At 39.6% G+C, this 19,313-nt stretch overlaps 1 protein-coding gene across 1 annotated transcript in view; it reads right to left on the bottom strand.

The window, feature by feature from the left end:
* The window catches only part of dnah9 (dynein, axonemal, heavy chain 9), a 137,145-nt gene that overhangs the window by 7,482 nt on the left and 110,350 nt on the right, over positions 1-19,313 (bottom strand). Inside the window, exons 69-75 of the mRNA XM_072373573.1 lie at positions 18,415-18,563; positions 15,654-15,781; positions 10,833-11,060; positions 7,602-7,793; positions 7,264-7,455; positions 3,402-3,572; positions 632-814 (exon numbers count right to left, since the gene is read on the bottom strand). Of these exons, the coding sequence (XP_072229674.1) occupies positions 632-814; positions 3,402-3,572; positions 7,264-7,455; positions 7,602-7,793; positions 10,833-11,060; positions 15,654-15,781; positions 18,415-18,563 (1,243 nt within the window). The remainder of the gene's footprint in view (positions 1-631; positions 815-3,401; positions 3,573-7,263; positions 7,456-7,601; positions 7,794-10,832; positions 11,061-15,653; positions 15,782-18,414; positions 18,564-19,313) is intronic.

Here is a 19,313-nt window from a genome sequence, read left to right as displayed (position 1 = left end):
CTTTCATAAAGTAATAAAGTAAAGTACAATAAAACTATAGTCAGCATGTTAGATAAACAACAAAACCCACTATCTCAAGGCACAGTGGGAGATGTCCTCCACTAAGGTGAAGACACCCACAATTATCACCCTGCTCACAATTTAACTTCGGCTTTAAGTAGCCTTTAAACATTTTAAAGCTCATTGTTTGGACTTTACGACCAGCAGCTTTACTCCTCTGGTTTATTCTCAGCCCTCACATCACTGACAGCTGTTTTGACTTTAACAACTGATAATCCCATCACACAGCCTCGAACAAAGCAGGAGACAATTACTTCTGCTTTGTGTATAAGAAAGCAGCTGTTCACCAAACAGTTACTGCTGATGGCTTTTTTTCTCTGCCCCAAAATGGTCAAAAGTAGACTTAATTAAAGCAGCTTTAATTACTTTGCAGTAAACAACCTCTCGCATCTAATCTATAGTAATGTAGACATAAAGTTTGATAAAACAATGCGACCTCTGATGTATTTTGTAGTGTAATTTTCACACTGGAAAAACAAGTTTCAGATGCAGTGTGTATCACAGATTGTCATGTAAATTATCATCACCGTCACCCTTTTGACTCTCCCTGCTTGCATAAACATATCCTGACCTTGAGTCCAAGGCTTAGTTCGCAAAGGGAGCGTCTGATCTCCTGGGTGAGGACGTTCATACGCTCACACTCCTGCAGCGCCACCACCTGGTAGGGAGTCCTCTCCTCTGCTTTGCCGAGAAGCTCAGCCATGTTGAATTCCTCTGGAAGTCTCTCCATAATGTCGTCCAGCACCGCACGCACCTGAGAATGTGGGACGGAATGAAGAGGAAGGAGTGAGAGAAGGGGCTTACAGTAAAATATCTTATCTTACTGTCCCATCTTGTCACTAAAGGTACTTGAAGTACACAAATGGGAAGATAAATGTCCCTTAAGAAAAAAACAAACAAAAGATGGGGTTGTCTGTCAGATCAACTCAGCCTTGCCAACACTGAGATTCTCAGAGTTAGTTTGAAATAGACTTTTTCATAAATATTCATAAGGATCTACTTTGCAACACCATCTCTTTGTTTTCAATAACAGTCTAAGCCCTTCAGACAATCAATGTTTACACCATATTTTAGTGGATAAGTGATGAAAGTTAATGTCTGTGTCAACAGTTTCCAAAGACAATCAGCAAGAGGAATCAATCAGCGGATTAGGTTCTGAATAAAGAATATGAGGCCATCATTTGTATGGATTTTACAATACAAAGTGAGGCACATTGATAAGCTCTGCATGTTCAGAGATAGTTTCCAGGCCTCTGAGTACAGTAAAAAGTAAAAAGTAATGTCAGACATCATATCATATTGAGTAATGGAAACACAGACAACACAAAACATTTGAAAATGTTTGATGAAGGAGGGTTGTGTCAAAACGTGAGATAATCGCTTCTCGCTTATAAGTCCAGTTGATCTTATATATTGCTTATAACATTTGTTCAAATCTTAAAAACTGGAAGTCAAATCTAAGAAAGAAGGTGATTTATGTGTCTTTAAAAACTAAAAGGAAGAAAAAAACCTGAGGGTCAAGAGATTTCAGTCGGACTGATAAATCCTCATTTCCAGAAAAGTTGGAACATTTTCTAAAATGTAACAAAAACTTAAATCTGAAATTTGTTCATTTGTTTGAACCTTTATTTAACAAAAAGAAGTCCAAAGGAAATGATTGTCAGCGACCAACAATACAAATATATAATCTAAACAACTTGAATACATCCTGAGCATAAATACATTGATCAGCCATACCATTAAAACCAGTAACGGGTAAAGTGAGCAAGGCTGCTCAGTACAATGAGGCGGTCTGCAGAGAAAAATTCAGGCAGATGTTGTTTCATTAAATGAAGGAAGCAAAACCAATCCATAAAGTTCCAACCCAGAAACTTACAGGGCCCAAATGATTGATTATTAATGTCTCAGTACTCCAGGACTTTCCTCAAATGTTCATTCTTCTTGGCCACACCCTGACTGGTCAGAGCATTTTTGGTGGCAAAAAGGTGACCTTTTCATTATCATGTGGCTTTGGAAAGTCTAGGAGTGGCCCAGAGTAGACCTGAGTCTCTCCTTACTGAGCTGAGCCAGCTGAGATGGTTTGAGCACCTGATAAGACTACTGTGCGCCTCCCTTTAGAGTTCTACTGGGAATGTAAAGCTGGAGGGATTTTATCTTTCACTTGGCTTGGGATCAGCAGAGGAAGTTGCAGACAATCTTGGCCTTTCTGCTTCCCAGCTGCTTCTGTGAATGGACTAAACGGTTTGGAAAGTTATGATGAATAAAGAGTTAAATCCAAGCTTGAGAAACACATCATCAGTCACAAGCATGAAAGTGACATGGCCCTTTTTTAAATAAGAGGGGTAAACCAGCTAATGTTCATAAAAAATAAAAAATAAATAAATCCTGAAACATAACTTCATTTTTCAGCTTGTTTCAAGCAACAGTAAGCATAAACCACTTCTTAACAAAGCTCACACTCAGACAACCAAAACCCTTTTTAAAAAGTGCCACTTGTTATCTGGACACTTTTTGCAAGGCTCTAATCTCTCTGACAGAATTTTGTATTTGAGGTTTTACGCTCAAATGAGTTTTATTTCAGAGTGGAATGAACCAGAAAACACACTTGTCAAATGTCATCCTAGTAAAAATCGCACTGGGTGCTTTGAGAAGGCCCAAAAAAAGGAAATTCTTTTCATTTCAGTGTGCAGGAGCCAAAGAAAATGCCACCTACTGCCATCATATATTTATGATAGAGTTGGAGATAAGTGAGACAGTTATCTTCACCAGTTCACACATCTGCTCAGGACACCAGCTGTGTATGAGAGAACACTCTGTGTCTTTTAAAACACAGTATGACACCAAAATCATTATCATTTCATTCCCACAAATATCACTAACCTGCCAGTGGGGCTGTCACAACTAATTAGTTGAAATCTGAAGGGGGGGGGGTGATCTAAAACTGATGAACACAGCAAACTGTATATAATGTGTTTAAGCCAGAAAGGGGTGCTGTCAATAACGACATGGAATCCTAAATTCTAAATATAAAGAGAAAATTCTGAAATAAGAGGCAGGAAATAAGCAGTAGTAGGAAAGGTAATTCAGTCATTAATTTAAAAAGAGTTAAATGATTTGATAGGTATTACATTGTGAAATGACAATAAAGTACATAAATAACTTCATGGAAATAAGTACTCCCCACTTGTGTACTTCTTTTTTTAACTCTCACAAACTACTTTAAATTGTCCTAATGCTTCATAATCAAAAGAATGTTTATTGAAAGCTATAGTCCAGTCTAAATCAGTGAAGTAGCAGCCAATCCACAGTCCAGTTAATTTCTCATTATTCATTCCCGGTACCTTCTCCTCTCTGGTGGTTCCACTTCCCTCACCGACTCCTCTGTCCCTGGGCTGCATCTCCAGCACAGTGCGGAAAAGCTTCTCTGATGTCTGTGTGAGGAAACCGATCTCAGCGTTGGGATGAAGGCCGTACAGGTAGGGGGACTCTGCAGGTAGGGTGTCATCAATATACTAAAGGAGAAGAAATGAAATCAGAACTGTTTAGAAATCATAATTTTCTATTTTTAAAGCTCAGATTAAGGATTTTTTGAGGGTTTGAACTTCCACCCTTTATAATTCACAATTCCTGAAGGGGTTGTGGCTGTATGGGAAACAGTAAAGTCATACATAAAGTAAGAAATGTATGCTCTTGACTTGAAAAGAACTATGTTGTAACACAATTCCAAAATTTAATCCTAAACTTCTTTTCAAACAAACAGCTTAGAAATTGGAAACTTCAGTTATTACTGTCCAAGAGGTAGCTACTTTTCTCTAGTGCTTAGGTGTCTCTTCAAAAGTAGTGCTGACAAAGGACAAGAATGGAACCATAAAAATCATGTGGTATGTCTGGGCGGGCTTCAAAGAGCAACAGACTGCTGACAACTATAAAAAGGGGAAGGAAATGTTGCATTCTCCATCTGCTGGTCTATAATGAACTAACATGCTTCTAAGTTTGTGCAAATGAAAGTGAAAGTTCATTTGGGAAAAAAAGGGCTGTTTGTGGGGTGCTTATACAAAATAAAAAAGCTCTTGTCATCATAATGTCCTGATGAAAGTTTTAAAAACACTCTGGCCTTTAGAACAGAAACACTTTGTAGTGAACTTGTTTGATCTGCTCAGTGCTTCCTGTCAAACGTTCACCGATGGCATACACATGTAGAACGTTTAAAGAGCAGAAGCGTGCTAAGTCACTGGGTTCCTCTTTGTGCCTATATCACTCTTTGACTCTCCAAGTTTGTTCCAGATGGTTATGATGAAAGCAATGGCCTAAAACACCTCCAGGGACTCACAGGCCTTTTAAATGCCAGTTATCTGGACGAATATCAATTGCTGAGTCTCGTCTTGGTGGTGTTGTGTCGTTACTTATGGTAGAAAGATTGAACTAATGACTGAGTTAAGATAAGACACTGCCTAATTTACCTAATAGGGGAAATGCAAACTACACATTATTGCTAACTACTTGCATACTATAACTAACTGAATACGATAGTATAACTAATACTATTACATAAGAACTCGAAACGGCACAAAAACCTACCTTATTCTGATTTCACCTTTCTGATGTCACTCAAGGTTTCTCATTAAATGATAAGGAACAATATTCAACAGACAAGGTGAGGTGAATCAACAAACCTGGCAATGACTGGAGCTGTCATGACTTGTCTGAGGAGCTCTAACAGCATATCAGACCTTATTATGTCCATGTTAACATCACTAATGGTGGGTTGATGTACAATGTGTTACATTCAAACAGTTTTCATACTTAAAAACCAGAGCACCACAGTGGCTCAGTAGGAGTATTTTTTCCCCCAAGAAGTGTTATTTGCTGACATAGTAACCTAGTCCCATTCCCTAGGACTATGAAGAGGAATTCACCATATTAAGGTATTTGGAAATTTGCAGGACATAGTGTACCCTTCAAGCATAGCCCCAAGGGAATAATATAGAATCACTACTCTTGGAGGATGCTATTCAGCTGTTTCATAAAGAAAGAAAAAAGCAGATATGACACAAAACTATTTCACTTCACAGCTGAACATCCGGGCAAGTTGTTCTAATTAATGGCAATTTTTTTTCAGATTGAGTAGAAGGAAAAAAATGGAATCAAGGAGAATATCTGCACAAGTCTCAATATGCAAATGAGTGTGCTGGTAAAAGACAGCGCTCAGAGATTAATGAGCTGTTTCACTTGGCTGGTTGACAGGAAACATAGCGCGTCAACAAGAGAGCTAGCAGTGGAAACAAAGGACTATGAAGCTCCTTCAAGAAGGTCATTTAACTCAGAATGTGGCAAAATATTTTGGGTGTTTCCAGTCAGGTGCATCTACAATTTGGAGCAAGAACTAACAAAATGGGAAGGCTGTAAAAGGGAAACATACTGGCTGACATCAAAGTTTCAGGAGAGAAAACCCAAAGCAATATGGAAGTGGAAAATGCAAAACAAGAGACATAAAATGGGCAGAAACAGGAGTCGATGTTTGGGACCAAACTGTAACATATAAAATAATCACCTCTAACACCCAAACAGAAGACAAGGTTACAGTGGGCTACACAGCAGCTGTTATGGACAGTGGATGGAAGTGATATTCAGTGAGGAATCACTAATCTGCATTTGACAAGGCAGTGATACTGGAACTTTTGCTTGGTGCAGGTCCAATAAAACTCATTTCTCATTTAGATTCAAGATAAACAATGAAAACTGGAAAAAATGGTCCATGATAAGGCTCCATGCTGTAAAGCTGATCTGTTAACTGCTATAGAAGAAAGTCAGAAAATGGTTAATGAAGAGCATTAGTTTGCATTGTTAAAGTCCATGCCTCACAGAATTTGAACTGTCTTGAAAGCCAGAGAAGCTGCAACAAAGTACAGTCAATTTTTTGGTCCCTGATTCCATTTCTTTTTCCTCAGGATGAGTCATTCCATTATTTCTTCCTTTACTTGATTTGAAAAGAATTACAACTATTTAATCTATAAAATCTGTAAAATACATTTTACAAAGCCAGAATAATTAGTTGTTAGACAAAATTGCTTTGTGTCATCTGTATGTTCAGATTGATTTTTTTCTATTAAATAAAACAGCTTTGCCATCGTCCTGGAGGAGAGGGGATTCTAGTTTTTGTCTGGGGCTGTAACAAAGTGGAGAAGTGAGGGTGTGGAATTTTTCATGGTAAGTAACGGTGAGTTAGTATGGAGCTCATGCTGTCCCACATGTGAATGAATATCCCAAATACATAATCACCAATAATCTAACAATAAACTGGTGATCTTTCTTAAACCCTGACCATCCATTTCTTGTTGGCCTGACCTGAACCATGCAATAGTTACTGTGTGCAGATATTTGAAAGGGCGACAATTTTTGTACATAAAAAAAAACTAAGTCACAGAACAGAGCTGTTGTTTTTAGAATAATCTGGCAATGACGGCCATCAGTGCCGATACGAGAAAGACATGAAAGAACAAGTGATGAGTCAGAGTCAGTGTCTAAAAACACTTTGATGTCCAAATCTTTGGACATGCTTCAATTAGCATTTATCTAATAACACTTTCATGAAATAAAGAGGAGCGTTCATTGTAGATTTCTCTTTGTGCAGGAGTGTGAACTTATTTAAAATGCCCCAAAAATGTCACCACAGCTATTCTTTGCATGTTACATATTTTGTTTTGCCTGATGCAGCTTGATTTATTTTGACTTTCATGCATTTTGAGATAAATGACTTCAAGTGCCAGTGAGACTTACCGACAAACTCAACCCACAGGGCAGCTCCACCTCAGAGAAATATTTATACAACTAAAACTACAATCGCTTATTTCCCAGGGACCCATGTTGAAAGAGCTTTATTGTTATTGATTTTGCATTGAACTGTATGAGTACACACTGTGCACAGGGAATAATGGAAAAAAAACTTAATTAATTATAGCAATTCAGTTATAGCCATTTTCCACCAACATTAATTTGCCAGAGGCCACATAAAGGCCCCAAAGAGACGCCTAGGGGTTGTGATGTTAACATCAGCCTACAATGTAACTGAAGGTTACAATATTGGCTGATTCTACCACGTTATACTGCTGTGTACTTTCTGTTGATGGAATTACTTTAATTAGTGTTTAATGTTGTCTTGTTGTTCGCAATAACACAATGTGAGCTAAGCCTCGTCTGCCTCACCCGGTGGTAACTGTTGTAATCCATATTTCCAGGTAAGGGGAAACCAGGTGCTAGATGCAGCTCCCCCTCCATCATCTCTGGTTTGATAAACTCCTCCAGGTAGGTCCGACACAGACGGCGGTCCCAGTCATCTGTGATGTGACCCCCATACATGATCTCACCAAACAGGTAGCGCAGGTCATCATATGGTACCTGGGAAGTGCAGAGAAAGGAGGTGCCACTTTGTCAGAGGTGGCGTGTGGTGTTTAGTTGAGGTCACGTGAATTCAGGTTTCTAATTAAGATTACAAATAGTGAGCTTTGTACCTCCCCACACAAGACAAACAGAAACATACGTACTTTAGGATTGGCCTCCAGGTAGTTGTAGAGGACATTGACGGAAATGGTGAGGTCCCCAATGTTAAAGGGATATGATCTGTTCCAGCCCTGAGGACCAAATTTCCTCCTCTCAGCAACCACTGCATGGAAGTAGCAGAGGGCAAACCAAATACTCTTAAACTCATTCTCCCGTGCACACATCTCAAGCGAGTCCTGGAAAATGAAAATAAAAAGAGAGAAACATTTTAGAGACGTGGGGCCTCACTCTTCCCGAACTGCACAGCCACATTAACGGTGCCATGCTGGGGTGTTCCAGGTAGAAAGTTATGGCAGACAGCCCTGTGATCAGCTTTATTTTGTCAGATCCTTAAAGTAGTTGCATTAACAGAAAGAAAATGAGGTGACTAGATGGCGATAAACCCAACAATGAGATTCCTTTTTAATTGTCACAACTTGTCAGGCGCTTTCAGCCTCCAACTGCCTCTTGGGCTCATTATTGTAGACAGGCAAATAAAAAAACTGCCCGTAAATGGCATTATAATCTCTGGGGAGGGAGACAATTAAATAAGCATTCCAAGAAACCTTATGGATACAGAATGACTAGATTCTCTTTATTCCAGAGTGTGCCACGGTGAGTGTCATGGAGAAGGCCCTCACTCTCCCTGCTGCAGTGCCCTGGGGAACCGACAGCTACGATGCACATGTGGTGTGCACCAGCGGAGTGCAGGCTGACTGCCACACACACACTCCCTGTCTGAGATTTAGTTAATATTCAGCACAGTGCTCCTCTGCTCAACACAGCTGAAAGAGATGCATAGCCTCGCTATTCATGACTTGTGGACTGGAGTGAAACAACAAACATTAAGATCATACCGAGAAAGACATAAAAACACAAATACACCAAGTGTACCTGCACATGCACAGACAAACACATTTCCATATCAATGAACCATCAGAGTTTAACATCTGTGTGCCTGATGAACCTTAAATTATGACATAGAAACTGAGCTGCTTAGTTCAGCGTGGAGGATGTTGTAAATCCAGAGCACTTTTTTTTGCAACAGTATTATGGAAGAGTTATCTCAGTAAAGTTGTGCCATTGTGCAATATGTTACTTCAGCACACCAACACACCGCTTTATAATGGGCTGGACAAGAAAATAGGCTGGAGAACTGTAAGCGTCTGCTCATGGAAAAATCAAGAACAAATAACCAATCATTTCCGTGGCTTAGCTCTGGCTTTAGCCATGCAGGTGGGCTGTTAGACTTAGCCTAACACACATCCTGACACTCACTGAGTACACATGACAGGAATATTCCCCCACCCTAACCTCAGTGGACCTCCCTGTGGCTCTACATAAGGCAGGGCTCACAACACATTGCACTTATCAGGCAGATAGACATCGGCAAACTAAGGATCGTGGAAATGGATTGCGAGGAAGCTGAGCACTCAAGTAATGGTGCTAAGAAAAATGCATTGGCAGCAAAGCACTAAGGTAATGCGGAGGCTTAGATAGAGACAAAGAACTGATAAGGTAAAGAAAGCTACAGGAGGCCACTGTAGCACACTGATCCATTTTAACTATGGGGGCTGTAGAATGGTCTTGGATCATGATATTGTCTGGCTGCTCTTAGATAACACACACACAAAGTAGCAAATTGACCTTGTTTAGATGTGTCTCACATACCACTGTCTCACTGCTGAATGTAACCACAGAAACGTTCAAAGCTTGCAGGTGCATTGTCCCCCCCCAATCATAGGTCAAAATGAAAATTCCACCATCTTTCTGCTGCAACCCTTTTGTAATTTGGCAACTTAATGAGAAATCTAGAGTGAAAATTGACACTAACAGCAAAAAGAAGAAAGAGCCTTTTGAGAGACAGGGAGCATGTAACAACATTAAGAATCTCAACTGCTTTCAAACAGCAAGAATCCCATCCAATGCGCACTTAAACATAACAAGAAAATTGTCAGTAGCATCTTCAGTGGTGATCTTATCGCCACAAGTGAGTGTAACTAAAATGTTTATTAATAAAATGGTCAGAGATTGTTAGACTTTTAGAAGGCTGAGAAGATTTAAACAGGAAAAACATTAAAGGACCAAATAATGTAAGTTTGTATGAAGGTATCCTAGGCACAATATTCCCAGGACAAGAACAAACACACAAAAGTAATACGTCTTTATCACCTTTTCATCTCTGATGGCACTGTAAGAATGTGTGTTTGTGTATTTATGTGCAGGAGCCCACCCAATTAAAGGCGGATTGAGTTTGCTAAGTTTATAAAAATTGATTGAAGATTGTAGCTTTATATGTCTTTACAATTAAAGATAAAGTCTCTAGTGTGAACTGTCTTGAAGTTGAACGGAGGAATTCCAGCAGTGACGTGCCTGAGATTTTGCTTTCTTAAAAAATACTACTCAGTTACTATAAAAAGTCCCCAAATAATAGAATAAATATTTTCAGAGCTATCAAAGGCAAATTATGTCAAATATCCTAATAGCACCTTTAAGACTGATATTGTTGCAGTTGAATTGAATTGAGGTTTAAAGCTGAATTTTTGGCCTCTTGTGCACAGTGGAACAAGCTGTAAACATAACACTGACATATTTCTGCCTCATATTCAGAAATATACCTTTTCAGAAATATTTCCTTATCTAAATTTCCAACTGACAAAGAGCAACATTTATTTATAGCCACTTTCTAAATCTAAATCTGAATTCTGAGTAATAATTTCATTGCATGGTTCTCATGCTTCTTAGTGCTACTCCATGTTCACCAACTTTGCCTGTTTGCTGTATCTTGGTTTTAAGACATTTATAGTGGATTTGTTTGGAGATATTGCTCTCAGAAAAAGCTGCCTGCAGCTGCAGAGGTCAAGGCTGTTTGGAGCTGTGAGAGCGAACTGAAATGGTAAAGACACAGACCAACGTAAAACCAAAGCAATGACTCGGGAGTGGGAATGGGTTGTCCACTAACTGAAAGGTTGGCGGTTTGATTTTTGACTCCTCATATTAAAGTGACATTGACCTGAACCCCTAACTGCCCCAGATGTGTAATCACAGCTCAAGTACAGCTTTATTCAGCGTGCATTCTGTAGGAGTACTTTAATGCAAAGTATTATATCCAGAAATGTAAAGATTTATATGAAGAGGATATAAAAATCATTCGAGCCTTAAAAATTTACAAGAATAAACTTCATTACTTTTAATAGCTGAAGAGGAAATCACCATGAATCAGCTGAGCCTGTTACCTGGTTGAAGTTGTCCAGGGCCTTGTGCAGGTTGGCATGCATTCCAGTGGGTGGTTCATTGGTGATTTTGATGGAATTCTCCAGTATGCCCTGGGGGATGATGTGGCCCTCACGGGTGGAGGAGGGCTCAGCACTAACAAACACCCTGAAGTTCTCATGGCTCTCCTCTGCATGCTGCTCCAATAGTTTTTCAAGGGTGCCCAGCCAGCGAGCCACCAGGTGGATATTCTTTCGGAAGAAAAAAGAAACAAGAATTGCGTTTTTATTTGGAGGAGAAAATTATTATTATGTCAAATGACCTAATCTACACCCAGATCTTTTGTTGGATATCTGTGACTGGGCTTTAATGGATAACACATACTAGCTTAATACGGTACTCGATGCTGGAACTGCCAGTATAATTAATTTTTGTATCGACAACTAGCAAAAAGGAGGAATTAGAATGCTGCATATTCGCTGCTCTTCACTGTGACTTTGATGTGGCATCAAATTAAATGGTACATAGCGCTTGAAAGCCATTTCCAGGTTGACGAAATTAAGTGACTGTTCTCTGGTGTAACTTCAGCCCGACTTTTCTGCATATTCATCTCTGGGTGTGCTGCATGGGCAGCAGAGCTGACTTGTACAATCACACAAGCATGGATGAGCTCAATTTTCCATCTCAACTGTCCTGACACATACAGGATATCCTATGAATGATAAGAAGTCAGCCAAGCCCCCCACATCTCACCATGCAGCACTGCCCATTCCCTAAATCTAATTACAGCACTAATAACTCCAGTCATTAATTCATAAGCCGCTTTACTTTCTCATTTCCCTTTGCTCTCAATATTTAATCTTCCTTATGATGGCTGAAGTTAGAACTCTTTACAAACGAAGGGACACAAGAGGGAGTGGAACGTCATTTTTGAAGGGACTCACAGAATAAAGAAAGAGAAAAGTTAATTTTGTGATTGGGAAGTTGCAGACAAGCTTAGAGCTAAGAAGTGAATAAGTTAGTTTTCCACTTCATGCCTAAGAGAGTAATGAATAGTATACAAATTAAAAGTCTAAATTCAAGCTTTTTCATCAAGCCAGAGTACAATCCTTCCCCTTGGCATGTAAATAGTTTGGCAATAAAGAGAGGCAACAGAAGAAGTGAGACACTGCCTCAGTACTCTAATGAAAGCATTCATCCTCCGGCGGCAGGGAGAGAAAACGGGAAGAAACAGGGTAAGCGACACAGACCAGCAGGCCAACAGACAAACAAACAGCTGCCACTTTTTTTATGGCTTTTTAATTAACTTTCAGGTGTGACATTTTTCTGTTCCCTCAACGTCTTCTTGATAAGGGCCTCCCAGCCTCCGCGATGACTGCACCGAAACTACATCAAAGAGTCATCTATTTACATAATAATATAAAAGTTGAATCTAAAGCCCATTAGAAGACACCACTGGCAAGGTATTTGATGCATTGCTATCAAACACAACCTGAGGGAAACCACAATGGCACATTCACTGGCTTGCTCTGGCTCACACTCTTTAGCAAATATAAACACGAGCAGGTGCACGCACGCAATCTTTCACTTTCACACATGCAAAAACACATTGGTCAAGGAACAGCACTGAGGACAGCTGCACAGCTGGGCTCCAGCACTGAGGAGGCGGCCCTGCAGCAGAGAAGCCGTCAGACTCCAGACTGACGTAGGAACAGAGCAAACACGGCTGAGGGACGAACGACTCTGCCAAGACACTGCAGGCTCTAACAGCACGCCAGACTGCTCAGCCTAAATTTAAAACAGTGAACAATCATACGGAGGATGCAGTAATGTGTCGGTGGCTTCGTAGTTCCTTATCTGTTTTAAAAACAAAAAGATCCATCCAGGCTATAAACGCAAGTGTTTAACATAAGCAATATTATGTACATAAGACATGAGTATAGAGTGTAGCAACAATTCCAACCATGCATTTTGTTTAGAAATATTCAATCACTTACAATAAAAACTAAGTTTGATATAGCGTGAATTATCAAAGAAATACTAATATTACACTAGAAACATTATGAGTATGTATTACTGATACAATCTGCACCTTTCTCCTCTGCATAAAGACTAAATTTAGTTTGTCTGAGCTGCTGTTAATGTGCGATCTGCAGAACAATCGTGGAATGGACCCAAAGGTGTTGTAGTCAAGTGTTGTAATCAAAACAAGTCATGCTTCCATTATCAGCACTTTCATTCCTAATGCAAAATGATTCAAAGAAGCCATCACGTCTGTCAGATCACTCCTCCTGTTACTTAGGTAAACAAAAAAAAAGACAAAACACTGGTGTAACGCATTCGCAAATGAAAGAGGACACAAGACTCACATGGACACAATGTGTTAACAGTGGGCAGGCCAGACATTTGGAATTATAACAAAAGTCAGACTTAAGATCGGATAGTGATGACTCAGGCAATTAGACTGGCTGGTGCCTGTGCTGGAATTTTAGATTTTCTCAACTGTCCACACAAGTAATGCCAGCAAAGTGAAGCAACAGACCCAAAATTCATTTTGGCAACGCAAAACGTCATCCTATTCAAAATGAATGAGAAGCCAGACTGTTGAAGCCCGAAACGCATACATGCAAATCCTTCTCAAGTGCTCTGGCATCTTTTGGTCTAAATGCTTGATTTCCCTTGGTTTTGAAGATTAACACTCCTAACTTTCCCATTTTTCTCCCAAAGACTCACAATTGTTTAGACACACACAAAATTATTGTAATTTTTTTTACAAAATGTTTTGAGTTATCCTTTAGATATCTATAATGAGGATCTATTGGCCGGAAACAATCAGACAACACCCCGATGCTTACCAAACTCAGATGTAAGAGTGATAAGAATACCACAAAGAGGAGGAGGGGGCTGGCTCCATCTTTAGAATGAGTTATAACAGAGAATGTGTGGAAAATGAACCATAACTGCAAGCTGGCTCATCTAAAATGACAAAACAGCAGTCAGTTGGTATTTATCAGTTTGATTATGTTGATTATGATAAAATACAAGGGGTTTCATAGGAGAATACGGACCTCACCATTTCAGCCAATGTCCTCTACGATCCCCTCTACATACTTAGGTGATTGGATAGTCAAATGATTCTTGGTTCTTCTAGCAGAATGTCACATGTGCACCCATTTACACAGTTCTACATTAATACATAAAAGGAGTCTTGTCTAACTCTCTGAATAAAATTTAATTTCTGAATCATTTAATAAATCAAAAAAAAAATCAAAACTTTCTATTCTCACAAAGTGAAATGCATATAAGGCATCAGTGTATAGCTTTTTTTTTGTAAAATTGTCTCTCCTATCTGCAGTTCTTTCGTTCACTACTTTCAAATAGGCTGGCTGTCGCAGTAAATGTGCAAAGAGGATAGCAAGTTTAGGCCATTTCATTCAGACTGCCTGGTCAGTGTGGGATATTCAATTCCAATCTGCTCAATTGATTGCCTCTCCATCTACCCTCTCCTCTTTTCCAATGGCCAGTTTCAAAGTTTCTGCATCTCTGACTCCCAGCCCTATCTGAGCAGAAGCTGCTGTTCTGAAGTATAATTACCCATTGGTAGAGGAGAACCTACCATTGACCCGGCCCTTCACTGACAGAGCTGGGTCTGGCAGCAGCAGAGGAAATGTGGACGGTGAGACGAGAAGAGAGTGAGATAGGCAGGAGGACAACTGAGACAAGAAGGCTGATGGGGAAAAGGAGAGATAGCAAGTTATAGAGAAAGGCCAGAAGACATGAGAATCGATGAGGAGGAGAAAAGTGGAGAAAAATTACAAGGCCAAGGTATGAAAAGTTACATTAGAAAATGAGGGAATGTGAGGAGGGACAGAAGAAAGGATGGAGCAGATATTGTTGTTAAAATCAGGAAGGAGATAAGAACACGATACCTTCCCAACCATCAGTTTTCCTCCCCCTCCCTGTTCAGTGCCACGGGGGTGGCACTCAGAAGGCAGACAAACAGACAGTCAATGAGAAAGTGAGTGGGAGGTTTGTTGCTAAGGGGACAAGGCCTTTTTAAGCCTATCGATTGGTATTCATATGCAAAGGTAATTAAACAACTGCTTGTCCGTGATATCCTAGTTCAGGGTAAGAGAGTGAAGTTGTCCCGACTCCCCTTTTTTCTTTTTTTTTTTTCTTTTTTACCAGCTGAGTGAATTAAAAGAAAAGGTTGTCCCACAGTGCCTGGTCTGCGGCTCATATCTGTCGATACTTCCCATTAGAATTCCACCAAGGTTTCCACTTAAAATGCAAAAGCCAGCTTTGCCCTCAAGATAAGAGGAGAACAGACACAGTGGCTGTAGATGTTGTACTGTATAATGCCTTTGCCCTTTCAGGTAGGAAAATTCAGCAGAAAATTAAATGTACTTTTCCATGCAAAACTTGGAGGAAAACAAACATCCCACCGAGTATGTAATGAACAGCATAGTGATAATACACCGAACTCACAATACACACAGATAAAGAAAATGCCACCTAAAAACACTTCAGGTTTAAACATCCTTCACCTGAATGGACCCTGCATTCATTTTTATGTCATTTGACAGTTTAAGTGACAATATAGCAAGAGCCAGGATGTTCTAAAAGTCTTACTAAAGTTTCATTTTTATAACTCAAATTAGTGTTCAAATCCCCCAGACTCTACTTCAGAAAGTAGGATATACCCAATAAGAACAAAAAGAAAATGATGAAAACAAATTGTACCGTCTGTGGCATCACTGGGAGTAGTGAAACACTTTTATACCAAACATCACAGAGCATTACTTCTGTCTGAGCTGTGCAGTGTTTTTGTGGCTAGGCTGTACCTGTAATATGACCCAGTGGCCATTCTTTGCTGCCAAATCAAGAGCTTGTTCAGCTATGACCTCCTGACCTTGACCCAGAGACACATTGTGGAAGTTGTTGTTGTCAAATGTGTAGCCCAGCTTCTTCCCTGAAGGAAAACAGAAACACATTTCATATTCGTCATGCACCATAAAAAGATTAGATCAGATCAATAAAAAAGTTTTTGCAACCCAGTCTCATGACAGATCAATATTTACTTCTTACCTAATTACTAGGTTTTCCTTACTCTGTTCCCTGCACAGGTGCGGCTTCAACTTTTGTTTGCACGTTAATGTTTTACATCTCCATAACTGTTCCAATATGATGACATCCTGTTTCCACATCTCACTGGTGTATACTTGGCTGCAAATGCTTTTAAGGAGGAGGGAGGGGATAGTAGGAGGCTAAACTATGGGCCTTTGTGACGCTCAAAACACTTTTGTGAAAGTGAGAGCTGGTTCCTGCACAATGTTTTTAACTGTCATTGAATTTTCAGCTGTTTCTGATTTAATCTTTTTACTGCACAATCATCTGTGGATGATTGAGAATTAATGTACATGGTTACAGCTCCCAAATTTGGATATTCATGTGGTGCGATTCCAATCATCGCTCGCCAACAGCAAACAGTATCCAATTTATACCACTTACAACCAACAATGGTGACACTGCTCCCATTTTGGACAGATGTACGTACAACACCTTTTCTGGAAAAACTAAATTGGATTTTGGCATGTAGGCTGATTACAAATTAAAGATTTCTTTTGTTTTGTTTTTCTTTTAATTTTAGGTTCTTGGCCTTGTTTTGCTCAAAGACTATATATAGGTTAATAACTAGCTCTAATGAAAAAAATTAACTTAAAATATGTCTATGTGCATTCTTTTATGAATAATTCTCAAATAAGCACGTATTTGCACTGAACTGAATGTACCAACAGTCAGAAACAGCACCACGATAACAACCCATTAAGTCTGAGGCCATAATGAAGTGAATAAAAGAATTCACATTTTCTAGTTTCTCTAGCACCTCACAGCAAGAGGGTTCCAGGTTCGATCCCTGGTTGGGGCCTTTCTGTGTGGAGTTTGCATGTTCTCCCTGTGTATGTGTGGGTTCTCTCCGGGTACTCCGGCTTCCTCCCACCATCTAAAAACATGCATGTCAGGTTAATTGGTGACTCCAAATTGTCCGTAGGAGTGAGTGTGAGCGTGCATGGTTGTTTGTCTCGTTTGTCTCTATGTGGCCCTGTGATGGACTGGCGACCTGTCCAGGGTGTACCCCGCCTTTCGCCCGATGACTGCTGGGATAGGCTCCAGCCCACCCGCTACCCGATTAACGGACTGTCGGTATAGAAAATGGATGGATAGTTCCTCTAGTTCCAGTTGTACATGACATTGAACACAGATATGACGCAAATCGTGACCTAGTCTAAGTCCCAGCATGCATGCAATTACATCATCATTAAGAAGATGGTCAATAACTCAGTTATACTTGAAAACCTTGAATATGTCCATTGAAATTTCATACTAACTTTACAATTACGTCTGTCTGGAACTCCAAACCAAGCAGATAGTGAAGGTTTGTCTGAGAGATATTAGACCCCTGCAGAGCATACAAAATCACATCACCTATCTAATGAAAATCTAATTGAAGCCAGATATCAGTGATAATACCCAATAGTCACAGCTGTAATGGAAAAATCCCCTTTTACATTCAGGCAGCCGCTGCTCATCAGCCCTTCCTGCAGCAGTGACTGGTTGCTTTTAGCTTTCATTTGACTGGCTATGCGTAAAGTGAGGCTGTTGATAATCAATAATCACACACCTTACAGGCAGCTTCAGGAGTGCTCTCTGTTATCATATTTGGAGAGGATGGTGGATTTCAAATTATACTCAAGGTTAGTCTACAGCAGTCTTTACGGCTGATTTAACCACCTGCTGCAGTCTGTTATCGTGAAACCTCCCATAAAAGACTCACAAATAACAACATTTAACTGTCATGTTGAAATGAATCTATGGTATGAGTTGTTTTCAGAGGGTTCCTCAAGCTGAAACAGAGAGTCAAATAGAATAAAAGCAGCATATGAATAATCGTGACGAATCAGTCAAATGCAAAATACTAGCATTTGAAAGTGTAGTGGGACTTAGTTGTAGTAGAAAAAACAGAGAAATATATTTGTTACACTAAACTTATACAATCCTGATACAATCTCAATATTTTGTAGAGCTAACCTCAAATACCCTCAGGCTGAATTATTAGGCAACAGATTCAGACACATGGTGTCCTATTCCTGGTCGGTACAAGAGCTTTGACTTTGTGCACGTTTTTGGAAAAATCTAAACAACACACCCTGCTGCCATACACATTATTTAAACAGGAATGTAAAGTAACTCTGAAACCAATGACATTTACTTTCTGCTGCCCGTAATACACCAGGGGTGCCGCCTCATATATTTATGACCTTTAATAAAATCTCCTCAATCTTGGCAGAGCCTGTTGAGCCTGTTGTGCCTTGGTCGTGGTGGCTGGTATCACAGCAGAGACACGTGATAGATGTGTTGGGATGGCTGCTGTTCAGACTGATACACTTATGCTGCGGGAATCAAAGTGGAAATCATGTCTGCGCTTGAGTATTCCACGAAAGCCATACTTTTCCACTCAACTTAACAAAATTTACTTCATAAAATTCACTCAGTTAGAATTGGAACTTTATGGCTTATTAAAGATAAAACAAGCAAGAACATTACCGTGTTTCTCCACATCCTTCAAAGGGTCCACTCCAGGAGAGAGGATGAAGAACATGGGTGTAGCTGCACCTGACTCTTCAAAGGAGACAGCAAAGTCCAGTGATCTGCCAATCACATACTTGCTTCCCAGTTTCTCATCCACAAAGTCTCTGCAGGAGAGAGTATGGCTGAGTTCTCCTTAGGCTGACAAAACTGAATAACTTGGATTAGAATCATCCTGAGTACAGGACATTAGATAGAGAGTTGCTTTAAAACCAATAACTTAAGATGTTCTCGGTCGCCTGTTGATTAAATCTGTTTAATTCACAATTCACCTGCTTTACTTCCAACCAAACATCGCAATCTTGCAATGCTGCAGTCAAAGCTTTTCACCTTTTCTGCACTTAATATGTTCAACATTGTGAAATTGACATTCTTGTGAAAGAATCTCAATGGGTAAACAAGACATATAGAATGGACGATAAATAATGTGTGACAGCTCAGAAAGGGAGTTATGCAGGATATTCTTGAGAGAGGGCTGGTATATTGTAAATATTGTATATTGTAATTCTTTGTAGGTTTGTCACAATTGCATAATATCCTTGTTGCATTACACACAATCCTTTTGTCACCCATTAGTAAAAAATAATAAAGGTTAAAGACTTTTGGTCTTTAGTATGAAATAAAACCTGAACTGCATTGATTTTTTGTTATCTCTTCACTTTTGGTAATTGAATTACACTCACATTAGGAGGCAAGGAACTGTATAAATTGTACAAAACCCCAATTTGAAATCAATACTGTATTAATTTTATCTGTTCAGATCAAATCACTATATTATCACAAGTGTATTCTGCACAAGATGTTGATATTTCACTCCTTTAATATGTCACCACACCCATGACTTAACTAACCAAATA

The sequence above is a fragment of the Leuresthes tenuis genome, unplaced genomic scaffold (genome assembly GCF_036924035.1).
Source record: "Leuresthes tenuis unplaced genomic scaffold, fLeuTen1.0.hap1 SCAF_20, whole genome shotgun sequence".
NCBI classification, from domain to species: Eukaryota; Metazoa; Chordata; class Actinopteri; order Atheriniformes; family Atherinopsidae; genus Leuresthes; species Leuresthes tenuis.
Note: the sequence above shows the minus strand (reverse complement) of the source record. Positions and strands in the feature narration are given on the sequence as shown.